This window comes from Cynara cardunculus, assembly GCF_001531365.2.
Source record: "Cynara cardunculus var. scolymus isolate 2C chromosome LG 3, CcrdV1, whole genome shotgun sequence".
Lineage (NCBI taxonomy): Eukaryota > Viridiplantae > Streptophyta > Magnoliopsida > Asterales > Asteraceae > Cynara > Cynara cardunculus.
In genome coordinates, this window is record NC_037530.1 from 39,874,883 (window position 1) to 39,901,150 (window position 26,268).

General features: G+C 35.0%; 4 protein-coding genes and 1 pseudogene across 4 annotated transcripts; 2 read left to right on the forward strand and 3 right to left on the reverse strand.

The window, feature by feature from the left end:
- Nucleotides 1-1,812: 1,812 nt before the first annotated feature.
- On the forward strand, nt 1,813-7,185 carry LOC112509638 (proteasome subunit alpha type-5). Its single transcript, XM_025114704.1, has 10 exons — nt 1,813-1,884; nt 2,083-2,127; nt 2,429-2,510; nt 2,622-2,702; nt 4,302-4,415; nt 4,496-4,597; nt 5,018-5,076; nt 6,027-6,129; nt 6,226-6,291; nt 6,919-7,185. Exons 2-10 carry the CDS (start codon nt 2,114-2,116, stop codon nt 7,009-7,011), a joined length of 714 nt encoding a protein of 237 aa, XP_024970472.1. The 5' UTR covers nt 1,813-1,884; nt 2,083-2,113; the 3' UTR covers nt 7,012-7,185.
- A 741-nt stretch (nt 7,186-7,926) lies between these two features.
- On the reverse strand, nt 7,927-11,336 carry LOC112510118 (alanine aminotransferase 2-like). Its single transcript, XM_025115420.1, has 14 exons — nt 11,127-11,336; nt 10,722-10,772; nt 10,499-10,549; nt 10,191-10,256; nt 10,060-10,121; nt 9,715-9,898; nt 9,522-9,632; nt 9,258-9,395; nt 9,071-9,145; nt 8,846-8,966; nt 8,613-8,767; nt 8,461-8,535; nt 8,155-8,358; nt 7,927-8,060 (listed from the first exon to the last, which is right to left on the reverse strand). Exons 1-14 carry the CDS (start codon nt 11,334-11,336, stop codon nt 7,944-7,946), a joined length of 1,620 nt encoding a protein of 539 aa, XP_024971188.1. The 3' UTR covers nt 7,927-7,943.
- Nucleotides 11,337-12,050: 714 nt separating this feature from the next.
- On the reverse strand, nt 12,051-16,086 carry LOC112509254 (pectinesterase 3-like). Its single transcript, XM_025114110.1, has 4 exons — nt 15,992-16,086; nt 15,313-15,412; nt 12,834-13,884; nt 12,051-12,727 (listed from the first exon to the last, which is right to left on the reverse strand). The coding sequence occupies exons 1-4, from the start codon at nt 16,084-16,086 to the stop codon at nt 12,051-12,053; spliced, it is 1,923 nt and encodes a 640-aa protein (XP_024969878.1).
- Nucleotides 16,087-16,210: 124 nt separating this feature from the next.
- Nucleotides 16,211-19,213, forward strand: LOC112510148 (annotated as a pseudogene).
- Nucleotides 19,214-19,947: 734 nt separating this feature from the next.
- Nucleotides 19,948-22,648, reverse strand: LOC112509649 (pectinesterase). Its single transcript, XM_025114719.1, has 2 exons — nt 21,571-22,648; nt 19,948-20,763 (listed from the first exon to the last, which is right to left on the reverse strand). The coding sequence occupies exons 1-2, from the start codon at nt 22,604-22,606 to the stop codon at nt 20,072-20,074; spliced, it is 1,728 nt and encodes a 575-aa protein (XP_024970487.1). The 5' UTR covers nt 22,607-22,648; the 3' UTR covers nt 19,948-20,071.
- Between the last annotated feature and the right edge of the window lie 3,620 nt (nt 22,649-26,268).

The window sequence follows — 26,268 nt, forward strand, 5'->3', positions numbered from 1 at the left end:
ATATATATATATACATATATGTAATCATGTGAAGGTGATTTGCTCTCTCTTTTAACCATATAAATTCGGATATAAATGACTAAATACATACTAATATGTATTGTTTTCGAAACCAAAGTCTTTGGGTCCACAAATCCACTATTTAGACATCCATCAAGAATGTTGCATTTACAGTGATGGAAGAAACAGATAAGAAAAGTACGAGTGTAAATAAAAGACATGACTTAAGTGTAAACAATTAAAAGAAACCTTGGTGTGGGATAGGCTTTGGGTGATTGGGTAAAAGATAATTGTTATTGATAAACGAATGAAAATTTTCTTCATTTAACTGGTTTTTGAAGGCCGTTAAAAGGAAGAGATCGAATACAGACATTTTCGCAAACCGTGATAGCTATCCATTTTGTAACTTTGAAACTGTAAGTGTTGATTTTGACCAAGTTTGTACTTCACTCGATGTTTCGATAATAATAAAACAAAGAGTTAAATGTATGAAATAGCAACTTACTTTCATAAATTTTCTTATTATAGCATTCTAATTTTGTTTTTTCTTATTACAACAATGTATTTTCAAATTATTTTTTATTAAAGCATCACACTTTAAAAAATCTACCCAATATAGCAATTGATAACTTGTTACCTTTTAAACCGGTTAACCCATTGACTTTTTTTTTGCCTGTGTGACTTTAATGAGGTGATGTGGATGACACATCATTTTGATGACTTAATTAAAATAAAAATAAAAATCTATTTCAAATTATTATTAGTGATTTAAAAAAATAGTTAATTTTTTTGACTTTTTCTTATTAAGTTGGATGTAAATTAAATATTTTAGAGTAAAATATTTCTTAAATAAATATGCTATATTATTTTTGAGATATATTTTKTTTATAAAAAAAGTAAYAYTTCTTATTTYATGTTGTTMAAAAAAATACATATATTTTAAAGTTCTCTTTAAAATGTTAACAAAATAAATTGTGTTTTACAATTTTTTAATATTGTTATATTAATGAATAATTAAAAAAAACTAAGTAATTTAATATATTTATACGTTAAGTAAAAGTTTTTGAACAAATATAATATAATTTTTAAAAGATAATATTTTTTTTTTTGGTAAAAAGAGAACAATTCTTATTTATTTTTTCAAAAAAATACATGTTTTAAAAATATTAGCCAGATAAATTGTCTTATACTAGTTTTATTAATATTCGTATAGTAATGAATAATTTAGATATTTTTTAATTCATTTAATATATTTATTAAATAATATGTAAAATATCTATATATTAAAATTAAAAGTACATTGTTTAATAAGAACTAGTAGATGCTATAATAAAATAATTTTGAAAGTACAATGTTGTAATAAGAAAGTCACATCACTATAGTACATGTGGACAGCCTACGTGGACAATGAGGTGACATGAAAGCCTGATATAATGAGTAAATTTAAATCAAAATGTTACCTAATGCTATAATGGGTAAATTTTTCAAAGTAGAATGTTTTAATAAAAAATAGTTTGAAAGTACATCGCTGTAATAAGAAAAACTGAAAATACAATGTTATAATAAAAAAAATTATGAAAGTAAATTGTTATTTTGTGGATTTTGCTCTAAAACAATCTAATAGGGCCGTTGGGCTCAGGTAAGATCAAATAGGCAATCGTAGGCCCAATAACAAATCACGAAGGATTTGGGTCTTAAGGCTTACTTATCGGACCCTGTATTTTATATTTGGGCCGGGTAAAACTGACGACCCGATCTGGTCCAGTTACAAAGAACCACCATTGCCTTGCTTCCCAAGAAGGGCTTATACTCGAATAAATACACTTTCAATCGGAGGACATCGCCAATCTTTTCTCTTGGAGCTAATCTATCATAAACAAACAGGTACGTTCTGATTCCATTATTCATACTAATCTGTCATCAACGGTACTTGTTTGATTCGCTGATTCATAGGATAGTTTAACATTGAATTATGTTTTGGTCTTAGTCGGCTAAGTCTACCAATTTAAACCCTTGAATCTGATTAGTTTCCCTTCTGGAACCTAATTATGCATACTAATACGTTAATCAATTGCATTGCAGAGATCTATTAAGCTGTTAAACTGAATCGAAGATGTTTCTAACCAGGTAAATGGATTCTGATTGCAAATCTGGTTTCTTTTCCTTTTCGAATTTGGGGTGAGAATTTTATCCTTTTTACTCGGGAAAAACACAATGAGCGGCGGCGACAAGGCATCATGCTTTCCGTGCCCTAATTAATTGGGCCGAATTTAATTTTCAAATGGCGTAGTTTATCAAGCTTCCCACTCAAGTGACAAAGAAAATCCAGACGGAACAAATTTCATATTCTCTTTTCAATGTGTATAATCATGGGCTTGGATTGGTATCCTAAAATCCATATTTTAAGTTGATGTTTGGGTTTATGTAGGACCGAGTATGATAGGGGTGTTAACACCTTCTCTCCAGAAGGCCGGTTATTTCAGGTTGAATATGCCATTGAAGCCATCAAGGTGAATGTTTTGAAGTTTTGTGGCTGTATACTGTTTGATTTTGTTTGTCTTATATTGTGATTACCATGAAATAATTTCAATGTGTGTGTGCTTGGCTGTTCATGATTACAGTTGGGTTCAACAGCCATTGGTTTGAAGACCAAGGAAGGGGTCGTTCTTGCTGTTGAAAAGCGTATTACCTCACCACTTCTGGTACGTCTATTATTTGTTCTCTGTCGTTGTGTGGGTCTCGTTCTAGAATATTTGGGCAGCATATAGATGACCAAACATTATGGACATTGTCCATGCTGCTACTTAAATTTGTGGTGAAGGTTCAAGTGCCTTAGGTGTTATCTGGTGAGTTTTTGTTCTATCTGTTGGGTAGGGATGGTTGTTAGATGTCTGTGCTTGCTACTATCACTGTAAACTATCAAACTTTTTTAGAAAGCTATCTATTGTCTATTTAAATACGTGATGAGATATTAAGTGCCTTAACAATTCTCCTCTGAATTTCTATGTTCTTATTTATTAGCACAATCATATTGTATGTCACACGAGCTTATCTGATGATTGGGTTTCGCTTTAAAGCTGCTCTTTTTGCAATGAAAACATGAAATGTTCTTGCATAGTTGCATCAATTTGCTTGATGCTGCAATTCTGAACTAATATTATGAGTTGATATGAAACGGAATTTCGTTTCTTTAAGTGGATTTCTTATATTTGAATATTATAATAACCATAGCTACACGCTAAGTAGGATATTGCCTGCTGTTTTATGCTTGACCTGTTGATTGGTTGCAGTAGTATTTTTTGTTGTCATGATGTGGAGGTATTAGGGCAATATGATAGTTTTGGCATATCATATAATCAGGAATAAGTTGGGAGTAAAACATTTTACCACCATTTGGTTCTTTCCTAGGTTTCTGGTGGTTCAGAAACCAGAAAACATTATGGTGTACAACCTTTTCATTATGCTTTCGACTGTTTGGTTTCATGGCTCATAAGTCGTAAGACATGCAGAGAAAGTTAGGATGTGATTTATGATTTTGAACTGCATAATGGATTGTGGGTAGAAACTTATGCTGGAAATTACTTGGAATAGTTGGCAAGAAGCAAATCATGTTTTGCAGTAGGACTATAGTCTTGTGGAACATATAAAAGGTCAGGTCCACAAGACAATCATTGTACGGTATTTGAAGCATTGGTACTTGGAAACAGACAATAGGTGCTATAAAAAATTTAAGTTTGTGTTTATCGTGCCAATACATTAACTATAATAATGTATGAGAAAATTATATGTAGCCACTAGCTCATTTAGGAACTTCAAGAGGAGCTGCTTTTAGAGTTCTTCAAGTGCTCTTTTTTTCAGAATTCATCGAGTCATAGAGGGGTATTACTATCACATGCAAACCAAACATGAGTCCTGTATGTGTAATCACCAATGTGAAATTTTTCTTTCATGCGGGTTCTGTTGTAGCTTATTTGTGGTGAGCTATTTAAGTTCATAGCTAATCTGTGTCCAAGTTTTACTATGAGAATCACATGAACTTTAATTAGAAGTTGTATATACCAAATGGTGGCTACATGAACTTAGAAACCCTAAATATGATATAGAATAGACATATACTGTTATTTCAGAGCCAGGAGATGCAGGAAGAATTATGTCTGGTGTTGGTTATACTGCCATTGCATTTCTTATTCGTGTAATTAGTTTACTGCTATTAAATGAATGATTTTTATTTCACCTGACTATTATTTTGTCATTTTGAAGTTAAAGCGACAGTTCTACTCAAACATTACTTGTTATCTCAGGAACCTAGTAGTGTTGAGAAAATTATGGAAATTGATGAGCATATTGGCTGTGCCATGAGTGGATTAATTGCAGATGCCCGCACACTCGTTGAACATGCACGTGTTGAGACCCAGGTGACATGATCATCAGTCGCTATTTTATTCACTAGGAATGAGTTTCATATTGATATTGAGTTTTAGTTATATTGTTTCAGAATCATAGGTTTTCGTATGGTGAGCCAATGACTGTTGAGTCCACTACCCAAGCCCTGTGTGATCTGGCCCTGCGATTTGGTGAAGGAGATGAAGAATCTATGGTTAGCAATTCAACTTATCACTGTGATTCTTGTTTTCTTGCAATTTAAGCAAATTATGGTATCTTTGTTTCAATTTTTGGTTGAAGGACAAGTTTTTCACTATCGTTTGTGTATGAGTCTTGTTATAATGAATCAGTGTTAACGATCTTCTATGATCGCCTCTCCCTGCATGCTTATTGATTTCATTGAGCTGTTATAGTGGGAAAATATCTAGGTATTACTTTGTTAGGCAACGACCGTGTGAGGGTAACCGGTGATTTTGATGGCTGTATCAGTAGGAGTTAGATGCTGTGTGTGGTAATATTTGGTGGTAGGGTGCTTTTGGGTGTTAACTGGGGTGGCTGTTGTGGTTCAGATGGTATTTAGTGGCCGTGTGTTACACTCATCAACTAATATATAAAAAGTTTATTTTTTTTGCAGTCTCGGCCTTTTGGGGTATCTCTTCTTATTGCTGGCCATGATGAAAATGGTCCTAGTCTGTAAGTACAAATAATTATTTCGTCATATTTGGTTTTATTTATCTAACTCGGTATTGTTTGTAAAGTAATAAATTCAGTTTACTAATTATAAAGAAAAAGAAGAGTTTTAATATTCTTATACCGTGTCTTTTGTTTAGTGCTTGTAGTACTTGCATAACAGCATAAGGTACATGAACTCAGAATATACAGGATTCTGTATACACACAACACATACTCACTAGATGAACCTGGAGATATGTTGATCAACATTATTACATCGGTCAATGCACCATCAATTGATGGCTTCTTGAACAGATTAGACCATAATGAGTCCACAGTTGCATTTCAGGAATTTATGAAAATTCTATTTAGGAATGATATGGATTTCTTTTTATGTTAGAAAGATTGGTAGTCACAAGGTCTTGAGAGTGAAGTTCTGAGGTTTCTTGATTGCTGTTACAGTTTTAACTATGCTTTCGCTCAAGGAGGGCAAACTTGTACCAGACTACCAGTATCAGGGATATTTTCCTGCCGCCTGTTTGCTAATGCAGAAATTTATACATTTTATCCTTTTTTTTTTTTGTCTTTTTCATTTTTAATATGACCACTTTTGTTTTCTTGTTCTTGCTTTTGTTTGTATGTTATTGCTTACTCATAACTAGTTTTTCAAAATTTGTAGTACTTGCCTTCTTGTCTTAAAGTTCTTTTTTTTACACTTTCTCAAAAATTTTGGGCTAATTTTCTCCATTTGACATTCTCTTTCACATTTTTCACAAGCCGGGTGTTTTCACAGAAACAATCGCTCTACGCTTTAGAGTAGAGGTTAGGTCTTCCTAAATTTTACCCTCGACCCCCTCCGGGTGGGATATACTGGCCATGTTTGGTTTGGTAACATGACAACTTATAGTATTATGTGAATTAGCATGTATGGTATGTGAGGATTAGAGTTCTAAGGGAACTGTTGTATGCAGATACTATACAGATCCATCGGGCACATTTTGGCAATGCAATGGGAAAGCTATAGGCTCAGGCTCTGAAGGTGCTGACAGCTCTCTGCAGGAGCAATATAACAAGGTCTCATATAGTGTGTTAATTTTCTTTAGTATCTCCAACACCAATAATCCAAATGCTAGATAACTGACTGTGATTGCACCACATGTATATTTGCAGGACTTGACGCTAAAAGAAGCTGAAATAATTGCTCTTTCCATTTTGAAGCAAGTTATGGAAGAAAAGGTCAGTTTTCCTAATCTACGGAGGCTACTTTTCTTTTTTCCCCTTCTTTTGAGATCATGGCATGTATCATCTTTGGCCTAACTGGTCCATGGAGTTCATGCAAAGCTCCCCGTGGCAAACTAGACAAATTTAGGCCTCACTGATGATGTGTGTCATCGAAGGAAGTAATATCATATCATCTAGTGGGGATTTACAAACTGTCAAGTTAGTTTATGCTTATTGGAAAAGCACTCGTATATTATTAGCAGTTTTGCTTGTGCTGTATAGAAGCTACTACAACTTTTAGACGTTATAATTGTTCCCAAAGATGATGCCTGAAGAGTTTAGGTGCCAGTGGGATATATCTTAGCAAAGAAAGCTTAGAACTTGGACTTTTGTTCCTATAACTTTTAGAGGATATATCCAGCAGGTTTTTCTGGTATATCTGATAGAATTGTTTAATGAAATTCTAGTCTTGCTTATAATTGTCGCCATTTGTCGGATAGTGGAACAGATTGCATAAGCAGTTGAAGATTATCTGTATCATGCTTTGTTATGTGTAAAATTTTATGCAACAAGCAGTTTGTGAATGCAGCAATTTGATTCTGGTTTGTTAGCATCTTTACGGTTGGCTTGTTTTGAGTTCAGGTAACCCCCAATAATGTGGATATTGCGAAGGTTGCTCCTACTTATCACTTGTACACCCCGGCAGAAGTTGAAGCTGTCATCAGTCGCCTATGAAATGCGAATAAGTTGTAGACGGGCTTTGTTTGGTTTCCTTGAACATGTATTTTGTACTAAATTGCTTAGATATTATTCTGTTTCCGCGTCAAGTATGATATTTGAACACAAGATCCTATTTATGTTGACAAAATCATGGATTAAGTTTTTAAAAAATGTTTCTTTCTAAACAGCAAGTAGCACTGTTAATATCTGCCATGTGGAGGTGGAAATGACTTGATGGTTTGTTTTTGGTATGTGGTTATGTCCCACATAAATATTTTCCTACTTTACTTTTTCATGTGCAAGATGGCATGCAATGACATAATGTTAATGAATATATCTATATGTAGATATATTTGACCCTGAATCTTTACAAATGAGTCTATATCTATTCTTTTCTTACATTTTGAGCTTTAAAAATGTCATCTTTTGATAAAAACGAGCAAGAAATGTCACATGTTGAATTTAAGAGAGGGGGGTTTGTTTTTGAGTGAGAGTTTGTTTGTTAGCTGCTTAATTAGCTTAACTAGACACACGATGTTAGTTATACATGACTGTTTGGTAGTGATTTAATGATATAAAAAATGACTTGTTTAGTAAGCTTTTAGAGAGTTTTATACACACACAAAAAAAACCATGTTTTTTTGATTAAAAATTGTTCATTCCATCTATATGAAAAAAACCTGTGCGACTAACATTCATAAATTAATCTACACAAACAACTTTATCTATATAATGCTTGATGAAAACCAAGCAAACAACCTTTGAGTCATGTATGCTTGGAGTCCTTGCTTTAAGATCACCCACTTTCAAAGATTAATAGAGATACGAATGGAAACCTAAAACATGTTATTCGTCTATATATAAATAGACACGAAGCCTTACATCAAAAGGATTACGACCACTAAAAACTTTATTATTCAAAAGTTGTTCAATCTTTTTGCATCCATTTAGTCGCGAAATTCATCCATAAATTTCTTGTGGAAATCTGTCAATTTTGAAACTATGGCTGGGATCTTGTCCTCCTGAGGCAATATTGTGCACCTAAAATGCCAGCTTCCTGGGACCTGTCATAACATCCAATATAATGATGGATTTAGACCACCCTCCATTTGTATTAATAAACATATTTCTTCTATTGATATTGCTACTGATTCTTACCTGACCAAAACCTGAGCCAGGAACTACAACTACACCTGTCGCATTAAGGAGACGGATCGCATAATATGCATCTGCTGCTTTTTTAGCTCCTTCTGCCGCTTTTATAGCTTTATTCGGCAATCGAATGTTTGGAAAAAGGTACATTGCACCCTCTGCTCTATTGCAACTCACACCCTCTAAGCTGTTAAATGCATCTTCCAATGTCTATTGTAAAACAAACACAAGATCCAACTTATGATTGGTTCCAAACAAAGAAACAAATGCATTATACTATTATCAAATCTTGGTTTCTTGATTTGAACTAACCTTAGCACGTCTTGCCAGCGATTTCAAGATTCCATCTCTCTCGCCCATATAGCCATCATAGGATTCATCTCCGACCTGAATACAGGATCATGTTGATGCACATATCCATCAAAGCCACCTATATGTATATATTTACATAGAGAGGGAGCAACCTTTGGAGGACTCATGACAAGACTTGCAAGAATTTGGCCAGAAATATTCGAACAAAGATTCACCGATGCCACCTTGTAAAACTGCTGCCGAACCTCAGGACTAAAACCAGTTACCTCCATATAGCCACCTCTTTTTCCACACTCACCATGATACCCTGAAGCAACACATAAGTAGAAGATTCTTTGTTTACTTCTAGTACAACAATCTGTATTTGTTTATCCAAACAACATACCCTTAGACACGGATTGAAAAGAAACCAAGGGGATATCCTTGTCGCCATATCCCATGGAACGGCAGATTTTCTTGAACGAGTGAAATTTCTTGTCAGGAGCATAAATATTCTCTTGGTATACCTGAAAAAGTTTCGTGATTGTTGACGTCAGATGGTCTAAAATATGCCCACTATTAAGATGAAATGGGTTCATGAAAATCAAGAAATCTTGAAGAAATTCTTTACCTCATCTGCCAAAAGAACCAAACCTTCTTTCTTGCAGAAGTCCACAATTTGTCTTTGGTTGTCCTCAGCAAGAACCTATATAGTATCAACAAGAGTGAATATAGTAATTGATTGAAGCCTGAAAGGCACCAATGATTGCGTTAAAGAACAACATGGCTTAATATGATGAGAATCTATATGCATTTACCTGGCCTGTTGGGTTTCCTGGATTAATTGCAACCAAGGCCCTAACAGTAATACCCTTTTGCTTGGCAGCGTCCAACTGCTTTTTGAGTTCAGAGATCTCCAATCCCCACCCAGTTGCTTCGTCAAGATAATAACGAACCTGCAAAATCAGCAAGTGTTATTCTACTATATTTCTTTTTAACACTAAAAATGTCAATTTTGAATGCAGGTGTCATCTGCCATATGTTATTTGTAGGATTTAGTTTCAGGTGAACAAAATACATACAAGAGTGCCACCATGAAGGGCAATGGAAGCAGAGTAGAGAGGGTACTGAGGAATGGGACACAAAATTCCATCGTTCTCTGATCTTATTAGTAACTGCATCATCATATGGACCTGGCACCGGAAGATTATAAAGTTGATCAATTTGGCTTTCACGGATAGTTTTCTACAACAAACAGAAAAAACCAGATTTTACCCCTGGACTTGCACCGTCTGTGAGGAAGAGATCATTTGGATCAGCGGGAAAACCATCACGAGCTTCAATACCAGCAGCAATGGTATCCCGCAATCCTTTAATACCCTGACTGTGACTATATGCACCCGTAGCTCTTCCAGGTATTTGATCCAAGATCAAAGATGCTCGCTTTATGGAATCCACACTGGAACAAGTCAATAGTATAAGTAAGGCACACAAGATCCCATAATTCACAGTAAAAGTTTAGGCATCATGGTCTAGAATAAGTTCCCAAACCCAAATCTGTATCTTGATTGCTTAGCGAAAACAAAAACAAACACAAATACTAGATAAATAAATCCATACCTAAACAAACCCATTGTTTCCCTCTTGTCCAATAAGGCAGGATGGTCACATAATGCAAGAACCTGACATAACATAACACACATGAGTGGAAACAATAACTTCTCATCACAGTGAAGTTGCAGCATTCCAACCTCTCTGAAGAAAGTTATCGGCTTTTGACCAAGGTGTTGTGGATTTCCAATATTACAGTAAAGTATCTGCCAAATTTGAGAGGAAATCCATCAGTGAAGAAGAAATCATATTTTATGTATTCCCAAAAGTTTCTGCCATAGTTACATAGTTGGGCAGAACAAAAATATGCCATTACAGGTGAAGCCAACAGAAGGCATGCTCCTTCATCTCATCTCAAGTGTATAAATATTTGAACTCTATATTCAAGCATAGAATTCCTATTAATTTTTTAATGCAACCATAGAAACATCATACATAGAAGTGATACCTCCTCAAAAGGATGTGAACCTGGATTTGCTTGCAAGTCTTCTTGTAATTTCTGTGATACAGTAGCACTGAAGCATCAGAACATTTGCATAGCAGTGAAGTCAAAATCATAACAAATTGAAGTCCCTTTATATCAATATGTTCATTAACAATAATTATATTGAGAATATGTGCTTAGCATGCATAAGTAATTTGGTTCTTAGCCAACACAATCTGTAGTATACCTCAGCCACAGAGACAATTTCACCACGAACAGCATATTCACATTTCAATACCTGCAAACAAAGGGGAATATGAGCACAAACATAATTCATCTATCATGTAATAAGTTGGAGTATACTGCTTTAGGAGTAGGAATTAGTTTTGGATTTCACATAGACTAACCATTTCGATCATGTTCTTGCACAATATATTTATAGACTTACTAGTATGTAAATCTGAAAAAGTCTCAAAGTCTTTAAACAGTTTGATCACAAGACAAGACAAAAAATGAAGCATATGCCCGCATCAATAAATAAACCCGGCCAGAAAAGAAAACTAAAAGAGAAAACAAATGAAAATCCTACATGATAGCAACGGTGGGTAAGCGAATCATACAAAACTGACACCAAATGAGGAAGAAAGAGAACCTTAGGGTTAAGGGATTCAACAGTAACAGGGGGTGTTGAAGCCATGATGGAATAAGAAGAAATGGGTGAATAGAGTGATGGAGGGAGATGTGATCTATTAGAGCAGTAATTTGGAGAAGAAGGCCTGTGATGAGGATTCAATTTCACCACAGAAGCAATGGTGTTGTTGGCGATCAATGTCTTTGCTGTTTCGCCTACGAATTTCCGCATTTGGAGAGACTCAAACTCAGAGAATCGCAACCACCAAGAGCGCCATGCATGCATTCCTTCAAAAACCCAATTCAAACTCAGATCATTCTAATTTCTACCCTCGGTCTATCTTTTATTTAACACAACATCCCCTTCTACAACACTTTACTTGCAGTTGCTCCCAAGCATATATTGGAAAAACTTATTTACAAAAAGGTCGTGTTTGTTTGGAATACATATATTTCTATTTGGCATGCTTTCCGTTTATATTGTTCAATAAAAAAAGTAACAAAAGAAAAAAGGGATCAAATGTAGAAATTTAAAAAGAATAGGGTAGTGATTTGTAAGATATAGAGAAGTTGAAGGGCAGATAATGACGAAAAGCATATGGTTGGGCTTGGTCAGCGAGTGCGAGTTAGGTACTCGATTCCGTTACAACCTTCCAGTTTAAGCGCCAATCTTTTTTGTTGGTTTCCTATTCTTAGCATACACACATATATATATATATATATATATATTAATATTATGGAGAGCTCCAGCTCCAGCTCCAGCTCCAGCTAGGTAGGTAGGTAGGGTTAAATGGTTCATTTGTTCTACGAACATAATACTTTTTCCTATATATAAATAAATGCAAGTGTTTGTTGGTAAATCACAAGATTACAATACAACATGATGGTCATGAGATGGAGGGATTGTTCTGATCAACAATTAACACTATCAACATCAATCCATATATCAAGTGGAGTCAAACATCACATTTCTTTCAGGTAACCACGTTCCGCCATCGATCAAAGACTTCACGGTGAACTCAGCTGCCTCAGCACCGCTTAATCTCGGCTTATAACCACCCCATTCCACCCGTTTCTCCACCGCCGAGCCTGGGCCGCTGTTCATGTACTCGGCGTAGAATATAGATGAAGGTGGTTCCACACCCTTATCCCACTCTGCCCACCCCAATGGATGCAAGAATCCTCCAATACTCGACTGCATGATCACCGTCGTTGAGTAATCCTTCCATGGCCGCCCAAGGTACGTCGGAGCTGTCAGATTGTCCAGTGGGGTTATATCACATTTCTGGATGGAAATTCCTGACTTCTCATTTGGGTCTTTCTTTCCTTGAGCCGTAATGGTGACAAATTGGTTCGGCAATGGCTGCCGCGGCATAATCTTGCAGTTCTGCAATACCACGGCGGAGTTCCCAAAGATGAAATCCACCGTGCCGGTCACTCTACAATCCCGGTAAAACTGACGGTTGCTATGAGGATAAAGGGTGTCCTGGAAGGCATCGAATGAACATCTGTAGAAAACGGAAAGATCTGAACTCGACCTCATCGCCACCGCCTGTTCTTTCGCTGCACCGGCGGTGTTCTTGAAACCCATGTCCATTGCCATGAACCCTTTTCCAGATACACCTGTTCATCATTCGTATGATTGTTAGTAAAGCATAAAGGAGGTTGTTAATTAATTGATATCATGATCTGAAAGATTATATATATATATATATATATATATATATACCCAAGGTGGCGGTGTCGAAAGTTGCGACGCCGTCGATTTTATTTAAGCTGCCGGAAACAATGGATTTATCCATGCCGTCGCCGTATACCATGACGTTCCAGAATGACTTGTCCAAAACAACATTCTCCAAATACTCTCCTTCTTTGATGTATATAACGAATCGATTCTTGCTCTTCTTTGGGACCATTGCCATGGCGTCGTTAATCGTTGAAACATCTCCACTCCCGTCCTTAGCCACCGTCACGTTTGGTGTAGGCCTTTCTTCTTGAAGCAACCTCCGGTCACCGGCTCCGACCCATCTTGGAAATCCCAACAACTTCCTATGAATTGGGATATTTAGATTCTCCAGAATCCCCAAAATTTTAGAAACTATCGCCAGACTGTTGCTTGTGTACTCGTTTGAATTCTGCATTTTGGACTTGATTTGTACAAGAAATGTTGAACCCATTTCTTGGAGAGTATCCAAACAAGTCTCTTGGTTGGTCAAGGCGGCGCTCAGCCATGTCCTCAAGTCGTCGATTTTGTGTGCTGATAAGACATTCTCACCGGACTTTACATCCATGGAAGACATGGAGTCATGGAGATTATCAACGGCGTCGCTTAACACAGTCCGGCAAACCTCCAACGCTTGCTTGTCATTCTGGTTGTCAGTTGTGTTCATCAAAGTCTCGGGCAAGGAAGACAAGGCGGAGAGGGAATCCAAAGCGACCTGTAAAGAGAGTTTGAACAGCTGTTCAGGATCGGTGGTGTTGGATTTATGATCCATGGCGGAGATGGTGGAGTAACAGGAATCTGGATACAGAGTCTGGGTACAAACAGCGTTGATGGATTGGGCGGAGGAAAGCTGAGACGAAGGGGGTTGTTGAGGGGAGTTATTGTGATTGGTGCGTTTGTGAAGAACAGTTCCGGCAACGGCTCCGATGATAAGAGCAAGGAGGAGGAGAGTTGAGACAAGAATGATGAGGAAGCGCTTACGAGCCTTGCGACGGAAATCCTGTTCTTCAGCAAGATCGGACTTGCCATAACCTTTGTAAGACTCCATCCAATTCACCTGCAAATTCTCTCTCTCTCTCTCTCTCTCTGTATGTGTATATATATATATATATATATATATGTTATGTTTTGATTAGTTGCAATGTTAACATCATTTGGCAATGAATCCCATGCAGATGGAAATCCGGCAGATTAGAATAATGTTGTTGACATGTTCATACCCACCACCCAAATGGCCAAATGCAAGCAAACGCTACCTTTTGTTAATTTAACTTGTATTTACTCCTTTTTCCTAAAACCCAATCATCTTATCTTATGTTTTAACTACTCTAAATTGTTGTCTATATAATTATAATTATAATTATAATTATAATTATAATTATAATATGGATCAACGATATGACACACACTTGTATACTCTAACCTTTCATATTTATTTTTTGGTTGCATATATGTAACCGTCATAATTAAGTCACCTTGTTTCTTCATGTTGTAACATCTTAATACTCGATATATTTTGATATGATAGGTAAAGTATATTATACATGAATAACACTTTTGTACAATTAACGTTATACATTATACGTGAAGATATGGTGACTCTCACCATACTCTATGAAAATTGAGATTTAACGAGAAGTTATGTTTGTTCATGTATGCAAATGTGACATAGTTGATATTCATAACAATGTGCGTAAAGCTAAATGTCTTCCAATGATATGTTGCATGCAAGTTTTTGTAGCCTATCCTATGTGTTGAATGCCAAGTTTAATATTATACCGCATCAAAACCATATACTCATTGTTGTCTCAAATTTTCATATTTTGTCATTTCCACCAATCATACGATTACACTTATTGAGAGAGAAAGTGAACATAAATTAATTAGATTTAAAATAAATAAAAATCTGATATGTATTAATTTCATTGATGGGAGATACATAACCGGAACGCTTTGAAGCCCAGTCACTTCTGGGTCAGGCCCATGGAATGAATGTTATCAGAAGCACGATCCAAACCATAAAAATGGCCCAATATTTCACCACCCTCACCCTGTTATAAAACTTATTATTTGTAAATTGTAATTGTGGGGAAAAAAACGATTAAGTTTTCAATTTTAATTTTGAATAATTTAAAATTAGAAAATTCATGAGGTTTTCAAACTTTTCCCTTATTTCTTATCTGTGTTGTGTTGTAATCACCTTTAGCATCAACATTTTCGGCTAAATTAACTTTTCGTAAAAAGAAGTACGTGTTACAATAAAGAGAATTGAATGTGTGATTTGTCATTATAATAGGTAAATGTGACTGTAGCATAAAATGTGCAAGAGTCGATACACGAGATAATTTTATTGATTAACAATAACTTTCTATTAATCACATATAAAAATCCTAAATTAACTGGGAATAAAATAATCCAAGAAACAAGTGAATACAATCTGTTAGGGCCGACCCGACATTTGACTCTAAGCTGTGGAAGAAGTCACGCAAGCGACTGTGTCCCAGCTTTTGATATGGGTTTTTTGGGTTTCCTTCAAGCTTATTTTCGTCTCTTTCAAAGATCTATGAAAAACCCTCCGATCTACCCTACGTTCAAATTAAAATAATAATCATTTATACAAGTTCAATACTTGTATCATGATGGTTAAAGTAGACATAGTAATGATAATTAACTATAAAATGCTTAATTATTACATATATATATAATAATATTTGTGTCCCTTTTCCCCTATAAAAAGTGAGAAGAAATGATACAAATTGGGATAGTGACGTGTATATGTAATAGTGTCGGTGTCAAAAATCACAAAAAGCTTTGATTCAATGAAAAAGAGGAACCACAATAATTCCACCAACAATCAACTTGGAAAATCTCATCCATCCTTGTACAACTTCAGATGCCGTCAAAGTCCGTATAACCATAAGAGGTTACCGGCGATAACTCCCATTCGGTTGGCAATGAATCAATTAGCGCAAACCGGCTTAAAAACTCATGGTTACCCAAAAAAAAGAAAAGACAATCAAATGTGGAGCATAATCTTATATATATTAAAGAAGAAACCACGTCCAGTGACGTGGCCTCTCCTAAGGCCTGAAAACTGATTTCTCTGCTCTCTCCTTTTCTCAAGCTTATTAGTTAATATTTACTTAAAACCTTTCAATATTCACCGGTCCGTTTCCGTTTCCGTTTCGTCTCCATTTCCTTTTCCCTCCACCCTCTCCTTCAAGATAGGGTTTTTGTTATCTCCCCATATTCTCTCCATCTTTTTCTGGTTTTGATTTCAGTTTCAATTTCAATTTCAGACAAACCCTTCATATCTTTCATCGACGATTAAACCTAATTTCTTCTTCAATCTGTAGCCTGRTTTTATTGATACGTGCATTGAATGCYGATAGGCATCCATTGATACCCCATAACCATTTGGTAGTTTTCTTCTTCATGTTGTTAAGTTCCTTCCTTCAATGGGCGTTGATAATGGCGGCCATTAAGATTATGATTTGGCCTCATGTTTTGCACTCTTCCTATTTCCAATTATTTCTCCTGATTATATGTTGATTGTTGATTATTTGTTGGTTTTTCARATCGGATTCTTTGGGGCTCCGGAATACRTGATTAGTTGCTCATTTTCTATTGAATTTATCAAGTATTCTGCAAAGGTACGATGATCTCCATTGTTAAACATAAGTGTTCCTTTTCTATTTCTATGAAAAATTGTGCAGCTTCTGTATCTGTACTGAGTTGACTCATTTGTATATGTCTATAGACACTAAATTCAAGTGCAAAATCATGGCTGAATTCATGTGCTGAATTCAATCCTTCATTTGTTTGAGATGGAATTAATGTCTGTATTTCGTTTATCCGGGTATGGCCAGAAGTGGGTTTCTTCTCCGCCAGTTCCGCCATCACCACCACCACTTTCGTTGATCCGAGAATGGTCGGAAGTGGGTTTCTTCTCCGCCATAGTTGTCATGGTTCCCGCCTATCGACACATCAATTCCTAAACCCTAGCTTTCTCTGGCTTTCTTTCTCTCTTTTTCTTCCCCCTTTTTGTTACTTCTGGTAAGTAATTAAAGAAAAGAATACATATTTTTCCCTTCAATTTTGTAATGCGACTATGGTTAATCACTGTTTTAATCGGAAGGCATCTGGATGGTGATTTTTCTTTGATTTTTTTTTCGTTATTGAATTTGATTCAGGAAAGAAAAAGATTGGGTCTTTTTGAGGGTTTGAATACATGTCCTTCAATCAACCAAGGGGTGATAAGAATGAGCCGTCACATCACAGAAAATTGGGTCGATCTGGTAACGCTGCCTTGCAAAGGAACTACTCCGGGGGTGGCGGGAAGGGCGGCGGCGGAGGAGGTAGTACCACCGCCCCACCATCCTCCTCTTCATCTTCTTCTAATATGGTTAGATTATGTAATGATTTCGAATAATTTTTCTTCATTTTGCTTTGGATTTGTAATTGTTTCGTGTTAGTATTTTTCAAATTGATATGCAATTTGTAGAGAAAAACATGGAAGATTAAAGTGATTGAGAACTGTACCGAGAACTACTAAATAACTGGAAGCCTAAAATCGTCTTCTCTGGTTCCATCTTCTTCACCTTTTTAGAGCTTTTTACTTGCAGATCAACATCGTTCCCGGTGTCCCCTCATCATTCAATCAGCTAATTTTCTGATTCGTGATTATGGATCGTTAATGCTTCGCCAAATTCATAATCAAACATTCAAACGTTTRATTCAGTTRWACTAATCGTTCCTGTCTTTTCTAAATGTTGTTTATGACATTCTTGCGCTTTTGATCGTGTTGTATTTGGTAATTTAAGTATGTATCCGCTTTTGGTTGTGTTATTTGCTAATCATCTTTGTTTCTCTTCCCTGTATATATTATATGATATTTCGTGTATTAATGCACTTGTGGATACATTGTTACTACTTTATATGCGTAATCCTTATTACTGAATGAAATGAAAAGTTGTTGTCTTCAAGAATGTTGTGATGATTTTAACTCTGCATTACTTCTCCATGTGATGAATTTTTGAAAACATCACATCTTTATTTTGCTTCAGACACTAATTTACACCCGAAATTCTGAACTGATAATGTTTTCATATTTTGGTTTCTATACTTCTCCAGGGTACTCTTTAATCTATTTCAGCTTTATAATGTTTAGTCATGTAGTAGAAGCTATGGACATACTCCTTTGTTTATTACATGTGCACAGCTAACTGCGATGTGAGAACAGGGTATATTTAGATTTTAACCACTTGATAATATCTGTAACAGGTTTTCAGGTCACGARACTACAATGCGGTTCTTTACTGTCTTAGACAGGTATTGGATCTTTTTCTTAATTGTAATATGTTCTTCTTAGTGCACCCTATATTTAATGGTGTTTTTGATCGTGGAATCTGTTGGCAGTTATTTGAAAAGGTTGAGGTGGACATATTTGTGTAAAATATGATAYCACWGTTATAMCTTGTGTGATTGTGTAATTGCTTATTTCACAATGAAGATAAGAGATTCTTCAACTCATAAAGTAAACAATCCCTGCTTTTTGTTCTGGGTCGATATTATTAACCTAATATTTAAAGAAATTTGGCAAAACATTTGTGTTTTCTGCTCTGGAAGCGAATGGTTGACCATTTTCTTTTATTAGAATATGATTATCTATGCTATTTTTGTATCAGMTTTTTAATAAATATATATGATTTATATGTGTTTTCTATAATTGGCAGGTTCTAAAAGCTAAGCTGGGGGTAACCCAATGGGATATATARGTGTTCATGGCATTAATGCACTACACAGATACAAGTACAGTGGAGTTGATCACTCTTATCTTGCAAAATATGTGCTACAACCATTTTGGAGTCGTTTTGTTACTTTCTTCCCTCTTTGGATGCCGTAAGTATTGTTCAAATAAACATATTATTTAGCATGCTTGTGTGCTAATACAAATCTATGCGTGTGTGCTGATACATATGTGAAGTAATTTATGAAGTACTTGCGAAGTGAAGAAGATCCGTAAGCGAAAAATCTGAGTTCAAGATTTCTATCGATCGAACCGACCAAAAACACATATGTGTGAATAGATATAGATAGATATGGAGGAAGGGGATGGCTTTTATGGCGGTTTTGGAGTCAGATCTACGCGCGCTCTCCGCCGAAGCAAGCCGTYGGTACCCGGCCATCAAAGACGGAGCTGAACACGCAATCTTGAAGGTTAATTTTACTTAAAAAATGAATTTATGTTATCTTCTTTCCTTACGTTGCGACATTTCTGCTCGATTGATTTCATTTTTGCCCACTTTCGTTGATCCGAGTATGGCCGGAAGTGGGTTTCTTCTCCAAAAGCCCTTAACACGTCCTTGCGGTGATGAGGTGGAATATGGATTGGTGCATTTGTGTCGATTCATGGAGTTTGCTTCAATGGGTATATATATATATATATATATATATATATATATATATATATATATATATATATATATATATATATATATATATATATATATATATATATATATATATATATATATATATATATATATATATATATATATATATATATATATATATATATATATATATATATATATATATATATATATATATATATATATATATATATATATATATATATATATAGAGAGGTTGGTTATTATACAACCTTTGTCATTTGTGCAACCAATACAACTCAATCTCAACCGTCTATTTCATTTGATTAATATGTGATTTTATAGAGGTTTTGATTATTTCCTAATATAAAGTATTAATCATAATTAATGAACCGTATTCATATTCCATAAATATTTAAATCATAATAAATGAACTCTAATCATTTCCATAAATATTTTAATTTATTGGGTTGCATTGGTTGTACAAATGCGATAGGTTGTATTTGAAATAAACCCTATATATATATATATATAATTTATTTAACTTTTCGAATTATTTGAATACTATTTGTTGATGATTTTATTAACAACTAATATATATTTATATAGACAATATCCAAATCATTAATCAAAGTACTCATGCTACCGTGCAACGCACGGTTTCCATACTAGTATAATATAATTTAATTCAACATAGCTACAAAGCTTGACTACTTACAATAATCTAAGCAAGAATCAGACAACGATAGTTACTCCATTTATGATGATAAAATTACAAGGATTTAGCAGCACAAGATGCTCCTTAAGACCATCATTATTAATTTAGACACATACAACGTTCTTAATTACTTACAAACCTAGAGAAAATGGAAAACCAGTTCCTCTTAACCAACTTCCCCCACCAATGAAGCTTCCTGGGGTGAAGCCTTGAGCCTCTGAGGAACTCGTAATCACCTTGAACCCTCTCCATTTGACTCTGCCGGAAGTCCCTGCCCCCGCCCCCGTGTTTTGGTACTCACCATAGTACAACGTGTTGAGGGCAAAGTTGCCACTCCACTCGTACCATCCGGCAGGGTTAATGACATTGGTGATGGTCGATTGCATCACCACCGTTCTTGAATACTCTTTCCAGGGTCGTCCTAGATATGTTGGAAAACTCCCTTGCACCGGTTGGAGATCAGAAGTGGCACCAATCCTGCATTTTTGAATCACAATCCCTGTGTTTTGATTAGGGTCGGTGCGGCCTTGGGCTGTCAGCATGTTCCTTTGACCGGAATTGGGGCGACGGGCGTGGATGTCACAATCTTGGAAGACGGCGGCCGCGTTGCCGAAGATGAAGTCGACCGTGCCAGCAACCAAGCAGTTAATGTAGAATTGACGGTTACGGTGGACATAAAGGGTGTCTTGGTAAGCCAACATGTCACACTGATAAAATGCTGATAAATCTGAGCCTACACGAAGTGCAACTGCTTGGTGATTTGATGCGCCGGCCGTGTTTTGAAATGTGATATCGCGTGCCAAGAACCCATCACCTACAATGGCTACAACAACAAAATAATTAAGATGTTAGTTTTGTCGAATAATTTGTTGTTTCTATTTTTGTTTAATAAAAATACTTTTCTATTCAATAATTGAAGTCCTTGTATCATTGCGCTCCCATCACCTTTCATCCAAATTCTGTCGTTTTATGATTTTAATTCTTAACATTTGTCTTTAAATCATTATTATTATATTATGATTAATAGAGTTGAGCAATACATATTTGGTTTCTATGGTTTGTGAAATATAGCACTTTCTGTATTTGTAGTTTCGAAATTACAACATAGCCATCGTCGTATTTTGTAAAAACGTCTCGATCTAGTCCCTCATTTTAACGGTCGTTAAATAAGGAAGATCTTTTTTTTTTTGTGTTTTAACCCAATCAAAAACCATAAAATCTATTTTGATTGGGTGAAAAACAAAAGAAATGGATTAAATTTACCCTTCATTAAATGAATTTACATGAGTTTTTACAAATCACAATGGCCTTATTTTAATTTTGAAACCGTTAAAAAAGTGTTATTTTAGAGGACCAACTTTGCAGTTTACTCTAAAGTGCAAAAAGATATGTATGACTGTTAGACAATCGATCGATCCGAAAACACACAGCTAGATTTTCTTCCCTATCAGTATCAGTTCAAATGTTGGTTGAAATAAATGTACAACTGAAAGCATTTTTTTTTTATTTTACGGAAAATGTCGTAAGAAATACTTTTTTAATCAAACCTTTCCGGATGAACCCTGCGGTGATGGAGTCGCTAACTTTTGTCAAAGCAAAAGAAATAACACCAGAGATAAAGAGAACTAACCGACGGTAGCGGATTCGAAGGTGGTGCTCCCCCCTTTTACGCTCCGGCTTCCGGTGATGATTGTGTTTTTTCTTCCATCTCCCATGAACATGATGTTCGTTTTCGCCTTCGGAACCTCCACATTTTCCCGGTACACCCCCGCCTTGATCCTAATCACGAACCTTGAGCTGCTCTTTGACGGTGCTGCAGCCACCGCTGCCGCCACCGTCCTATGGTCACCACTACCATCTGCAGCCACCACCACGTTTGGCCTCACCGTCCCTGACTGCAACAACTTCCTGTCTCCAGTCGATAACCACTCCGGCCATACAGACTCCTCCTCCTTCAGGTTCCTCCCATTCAGCCGACTCTCGGCGGCCATGTCTGTATCGGTCATGTTACAAATCATGGCCAATGCATTGCTGCACATCTTCTCCACCCTCGTCTCGCCTTTTTCAAGCTCTTTCCGGACTTTCTTATCGGCTTCATCGTGAGAAAACCCATCGAGACAGGTTTCCTGGTTGGTGATGGCGGCGCTCATTAGCGTTTTGAGGTCGTCGGCATGCTGCCGAAGAGATTTCTTGGTTCGATAGGTTTCGAGGTCTTGAATGACCTCATGGAGCTCCTCCAATGTCTCGGTCACCATCTCCAGACAGTCCTTGAGTGCCTTGATCTCGCGTGGCGTGAGATTTTTGCGAGTGGTGAGTTTTTTGATGTGGTCGGAGCTTTTTTGGACGGCGGTTGCTGTGATATTGACAGCAAGCTCGATGACGTCTTTTTGAGTTTTGACTTTTTTGTTCAAGTCGGGGTGGGTGGTGATGGTGGAATAGCATAGGTCTGGATATAATGTGGAGCTGCATGATGATTTAACGACGGCGTGAGCGGCGGAAGCGGTGATGGTTAGAGGGGTGGAGTGGTGGGAGGTGGAGTTTGGGGATTTATGGAGGCCGACGACAAGGCCGATGAAAGCGGAGGCAAGTAAGATGGAAGCAAAAGCAGTTAAGAAGATTTTTTTTCTTTTGGTAGCGAAGAAATCCTTGAAGTTGATGGTGGTCATGGTGTGTGAAAGGCAAGGCCAAGTGTGGTGGAGGTGGAGGTGGAGGTGGAGGTGGAGGTGAAGAGGAGAGTCCAATGGATATGTCCTTTTATCAGCGAATTACCCATTTTTTATATATGAAAAAAAAAACCCAAATTAATTAATAATGAGGCGGTTTGATTTTTTATTTAGAAAATTTGTTTGGTATTGTAATATAAATAGGTTAAAATTTGGTTGGCTGATTCTATATATACCAACTTGTAATGGAGTGGTCCAACTCTAAAAATAGGGAACATAATCCTTTCCAACTTTTAACTTACAATACAACTTTTTAAAAAAGATTAGACTCGACTTGAATAAATAGTAATGATAATATAAATATGGATTGTATTATTAGATGAATATTAATAATTGAAATCTGGGTCAACATTCAAGATTTATTTAACAGAGGATTTATTAATGAGGCAGCCAAGGAGACAAATTTGGCTCTAATCAATTTATAATTTGAATTGTTTAAGTAGCAAATAGCAATAAAGGCAAAGAATTCAAATTGAGGTGGGGCTCCCATTTATCTCTTTGCCTCTTCTTCCATGTGCTTTTTAGGTGAAGCTTTTCAAACTAGGAACTTCATTGATTAACTACAACATTGGTCCCTCAACTCTTTCTATTTTGTTACAAAAGGCATGAATATACATGACAATTGAAGGTTCGTTCGTGATACACATTGGGTACTTTTAAATTTAATTACATTAAAATAAATAATTTGGTAAATGATTGTGACTATAAGTGGATGATTATATACCAAACAATAAATATTCCAACGAGCCAATCACTCCACCAAAATCAAATTAATATCTTCTTTATTACATCACCAAACTTTATCTATCCTATCCTATAATTCTTTGAACCAAATTTCATACTTATGATTGTTTTAAACAAATTAATGAGCCCTTTTTCTTTTATTTTTCATATTCTTCTACATTTTCCTTGTTCTAAGTTATTCTTAAATATATATAAAATGAAAAACTTCAAAACTTACGAGTCATTCTAGTCACAAATGTCGCCACAACAATGACAATGACTCAAAAGATTGTGCCACGATTTTGTTGTCAAAACGGTGAAATCAATTTTATCTTCCAACTTATTAGACTTGATTTCAAAACCGGTGTGATTTTTTTAAAGTTTTTGACAATGGCCCCTCCAAACATCATCTATTCACTTATTGAGTCCTTATTTTACCCTTCCAAGTGCATTCCATATTTCCAATAACTTGTTTTTTCTGTATAGGTTTTTCCCTTTTGTTTTTGGGTAGTAATACTCATTTTTCGGATTATTTAAAGTTTTTTCAAGGCGAAACTCGAACTAGTTGTTGTTTGACTTAGCTCATTTCAACCCCTGGGTTAGAAGGTTTGTGTTCCGCCTCTGCCTTTATCTTTTTCAACATCTCTTCCACCTATATGTTGTAAAACAATACATGTAAAATAATCAAATCACTAATCATGTGTTGTTTTACATTGTAAAACAATACATGTGAAAATATAATTTTGTTTTATAATGTATTAAAAATAATCAAGTTATGACACATCATTGCATTTTTCATATGTATTATTTTGCAAATGAAAATAAGACACGGTTATACGTTTCACAAGTTTTTAATTCTTTTGAAAATAATATATTTTTTCATATGCATTATTTTACTACTTTGTTCTTTTTCCACGTCGTGTAAAAATACGAGTTAAAATGAGAAGGATAAGAAGAAATATGGATTCTTGGTCACTTTTAATCTCACTCATATCCCATGAATTGTGGTAATTGTTCAAATGCATCTTATCAGAGTTGATCTTCAATTAGAATTTATCTAAAGATGAATATTTTTTTCTTACTTTTTTTATCATAACTTCTATTTTTATCAATATATATATATGTGTGTGTTTTTTTTTTTAGTGAGATGTTGTTTGAAAATGTAGAGTTATAAAAAAAATTCAAAAGATTAATAAGATAGGATATACAAAAGTGAAGCTATTTGAGTGGCTCGCAGGTGAGGGTAAAATTGGCAACACACATTCGCATTGTCATCTCAAAGCCAAATCGACCGTAGGGTTGCCCCAACATCTGACACTCCCACCAAAACCCTCCACCTCTGCTCATAAATCTACCTTCCCATTTCTTTTTTAATTAATTAAAATAACTATTTTTTATTTATAATTTCTTTTTTTAATCATTTCTTTTTTAAAATCATCAAAATGTTACTTTATCTGTAAATGACAAGTTTATTAATTTATGGAGGGGTCAAAGGATAAAAGACGAAGTTTTTGAATCAGGTCCGTAAATACATGAACCAAAATCTATAAAATAGATATAGGCCTGCAACAGATTTGGTCCATGAACTTGCGACATGAACTCTTTTTACACTTTGGTCCCTCGTAAATTGCAGACTTGCCACTTACGGGATAGTGATATCTTAGTGATTGTAGAAGAGAAATAGTTTAAAAAATGAAACAAACAACAAAAAATGACTATTTTAATTTTAAAAAAATCAAGTGAATGTACTCGTAACTGAATTAATTTCATGAAGTTCTAAAAATAATGATATTTTTTTTATAATAGATTGAAAAAACTCGAACTAACGACTTATAAAAAGTAAACCTAAAACATATCTTTTATTTATCAGTTGAGTTAGTCATATGTACTAATTGATCTGAAAACATATGGTTAATAAATATATATATATATATATATATATATATAATAACTGAAATTTAAGTTTAGCTTATATTGTATTAATAAAATAATATGTTATTTTGCATAAAACTTAAGGCATATCATATGCATTAGACAAACGTAACATTTAGTTTAAGACTTACTTTTTAATCGATATGTACTCTTTTACATCATTTTAAAAGTAAATTAACCAATATTGGCAATATATGTTTATATTGTATTCAAAAAGAAGTTACAATTATCTTGAATTTTTAGGAGGTACAAACAATTAAAGATATTGTATAAGCTTTTAAACCTTACAACCTTCCACGATCTTCCATCAAATTATTTTCAATTTCAAAAATACAATACTCTTATAATTAGTAATTCGATTACTTTATATTCCTTATTTTTTTCATTTTTCATTTTACACCATTATCATTTTAACATAATAGTCGTATATGAACTTAAATACATTTGAAAATTACGTTTTTTTTACAAATTATATCATTATAATCGTTCTGTCAATACATTCAAATTGAGCCAATATTGAATATTCTTGTATTAGTAATACTATTAAATATCATGAACACCTACGAGTTAATTTGTTTTATATCCATATATTTTCATTTTTCATTTACACCTTTATCATATTAAAAATGTATAATCATATATTAACTAAAATACATTAAAATGTGTTTTCTTTATTTAATACACATGCATTATACCATTAAGTATTCATAATTGGTTATAAAACCATCACATACTACTAGAAAAATTGCTCTCATAAATGTAGGAGTGAAAGGCCTCATCGTTATCGTCTTGAAATACATGCCTGAAGTCACACAAATAAGGAAGAAGGATAATTCAAGGATTATTATGTCTTTCCACAATTATGGTCCTATTTTGATTAAAGCAAGCAGTATTGATAGCTTCATCCCAAAAGTAGGTCGAAAAACTTGCTTCACTTAGTATAGAACGTA

Bases quoted from the DNA above. Each gene is read 5' to 3' on its own strand.
- LOC112510118 (XM_025115420.1), bottom strand. From the start codon at position 11,336: ATGCGGAAATTCGTAGGCGAAACAGCAAAGACATTGATCGCCAACAAC. The intron at 9,633-9,714 runs GTAAAATCTGGT...TTCCGGTGCCAG, and splicing joins CAGACGGTGCAAGTCCAGGG to GTCCATATGATGATGCAGTT. The intron at 8,061-8,154 runs GTAAGAATCAGT...ATGTTATGACAG, and splicing joins CTGGCTCAGGTTTTGGTCAG to GTCCCAGGAAGCTGGCATTT.
- LOC112509254 (XM_025114110.1), bottom strand. From the start codon at position 16,086: ATGGAGAGAATATGGGGAGATAACAAAAACCCTATCTTGAAGGAGAGG. The intron at 15,413-15,991 runs GTGAATATTGAA...ATTTGAACGTAG, and splicing joins ACGGAAACGGAAACGGACCG to GGTAGATCGGAGGGTTTTTC. The intron at 13,885-15,312 runs GTGACTTCTTCC...GAGAATTTGCAG, and splicing joins GCTGGGACACAGTCGCTTGC to GTGAATTGGATGGAGTCTTA.
- LOC112509649 (XM_025114719.1), bottom strand. From the start codon at position 22,606: ATGACCACCATCAACTTCAAGGATTTCTTCGCTACCAAAAGAAAAAAA. The intron at 20,764-21,570 runs GTTAGTTCTCTT...TTGTTGTTGTAG, and splicing joins CTTCGAATCCGCTACCGTCG to CCATTGTAGGTGATGGGTTC.
- LOC112509638 (XM_025114704.1), top strand. The intron at 2,511-2,621 runs GTGAATGTTTTG...TCATGATTACAG, and splicing joins ATGCCATTGAAGCCATCAAG to TTGGGTTCAACAGCCATTGG. The intron at 4,598-5,017 runs GTTAGCAATTCA...TTTTTTTTGCAG, and splicing joins AAGGAGATGAAGAATCTATG to TCTCGGCCTTTTGGGGTATC.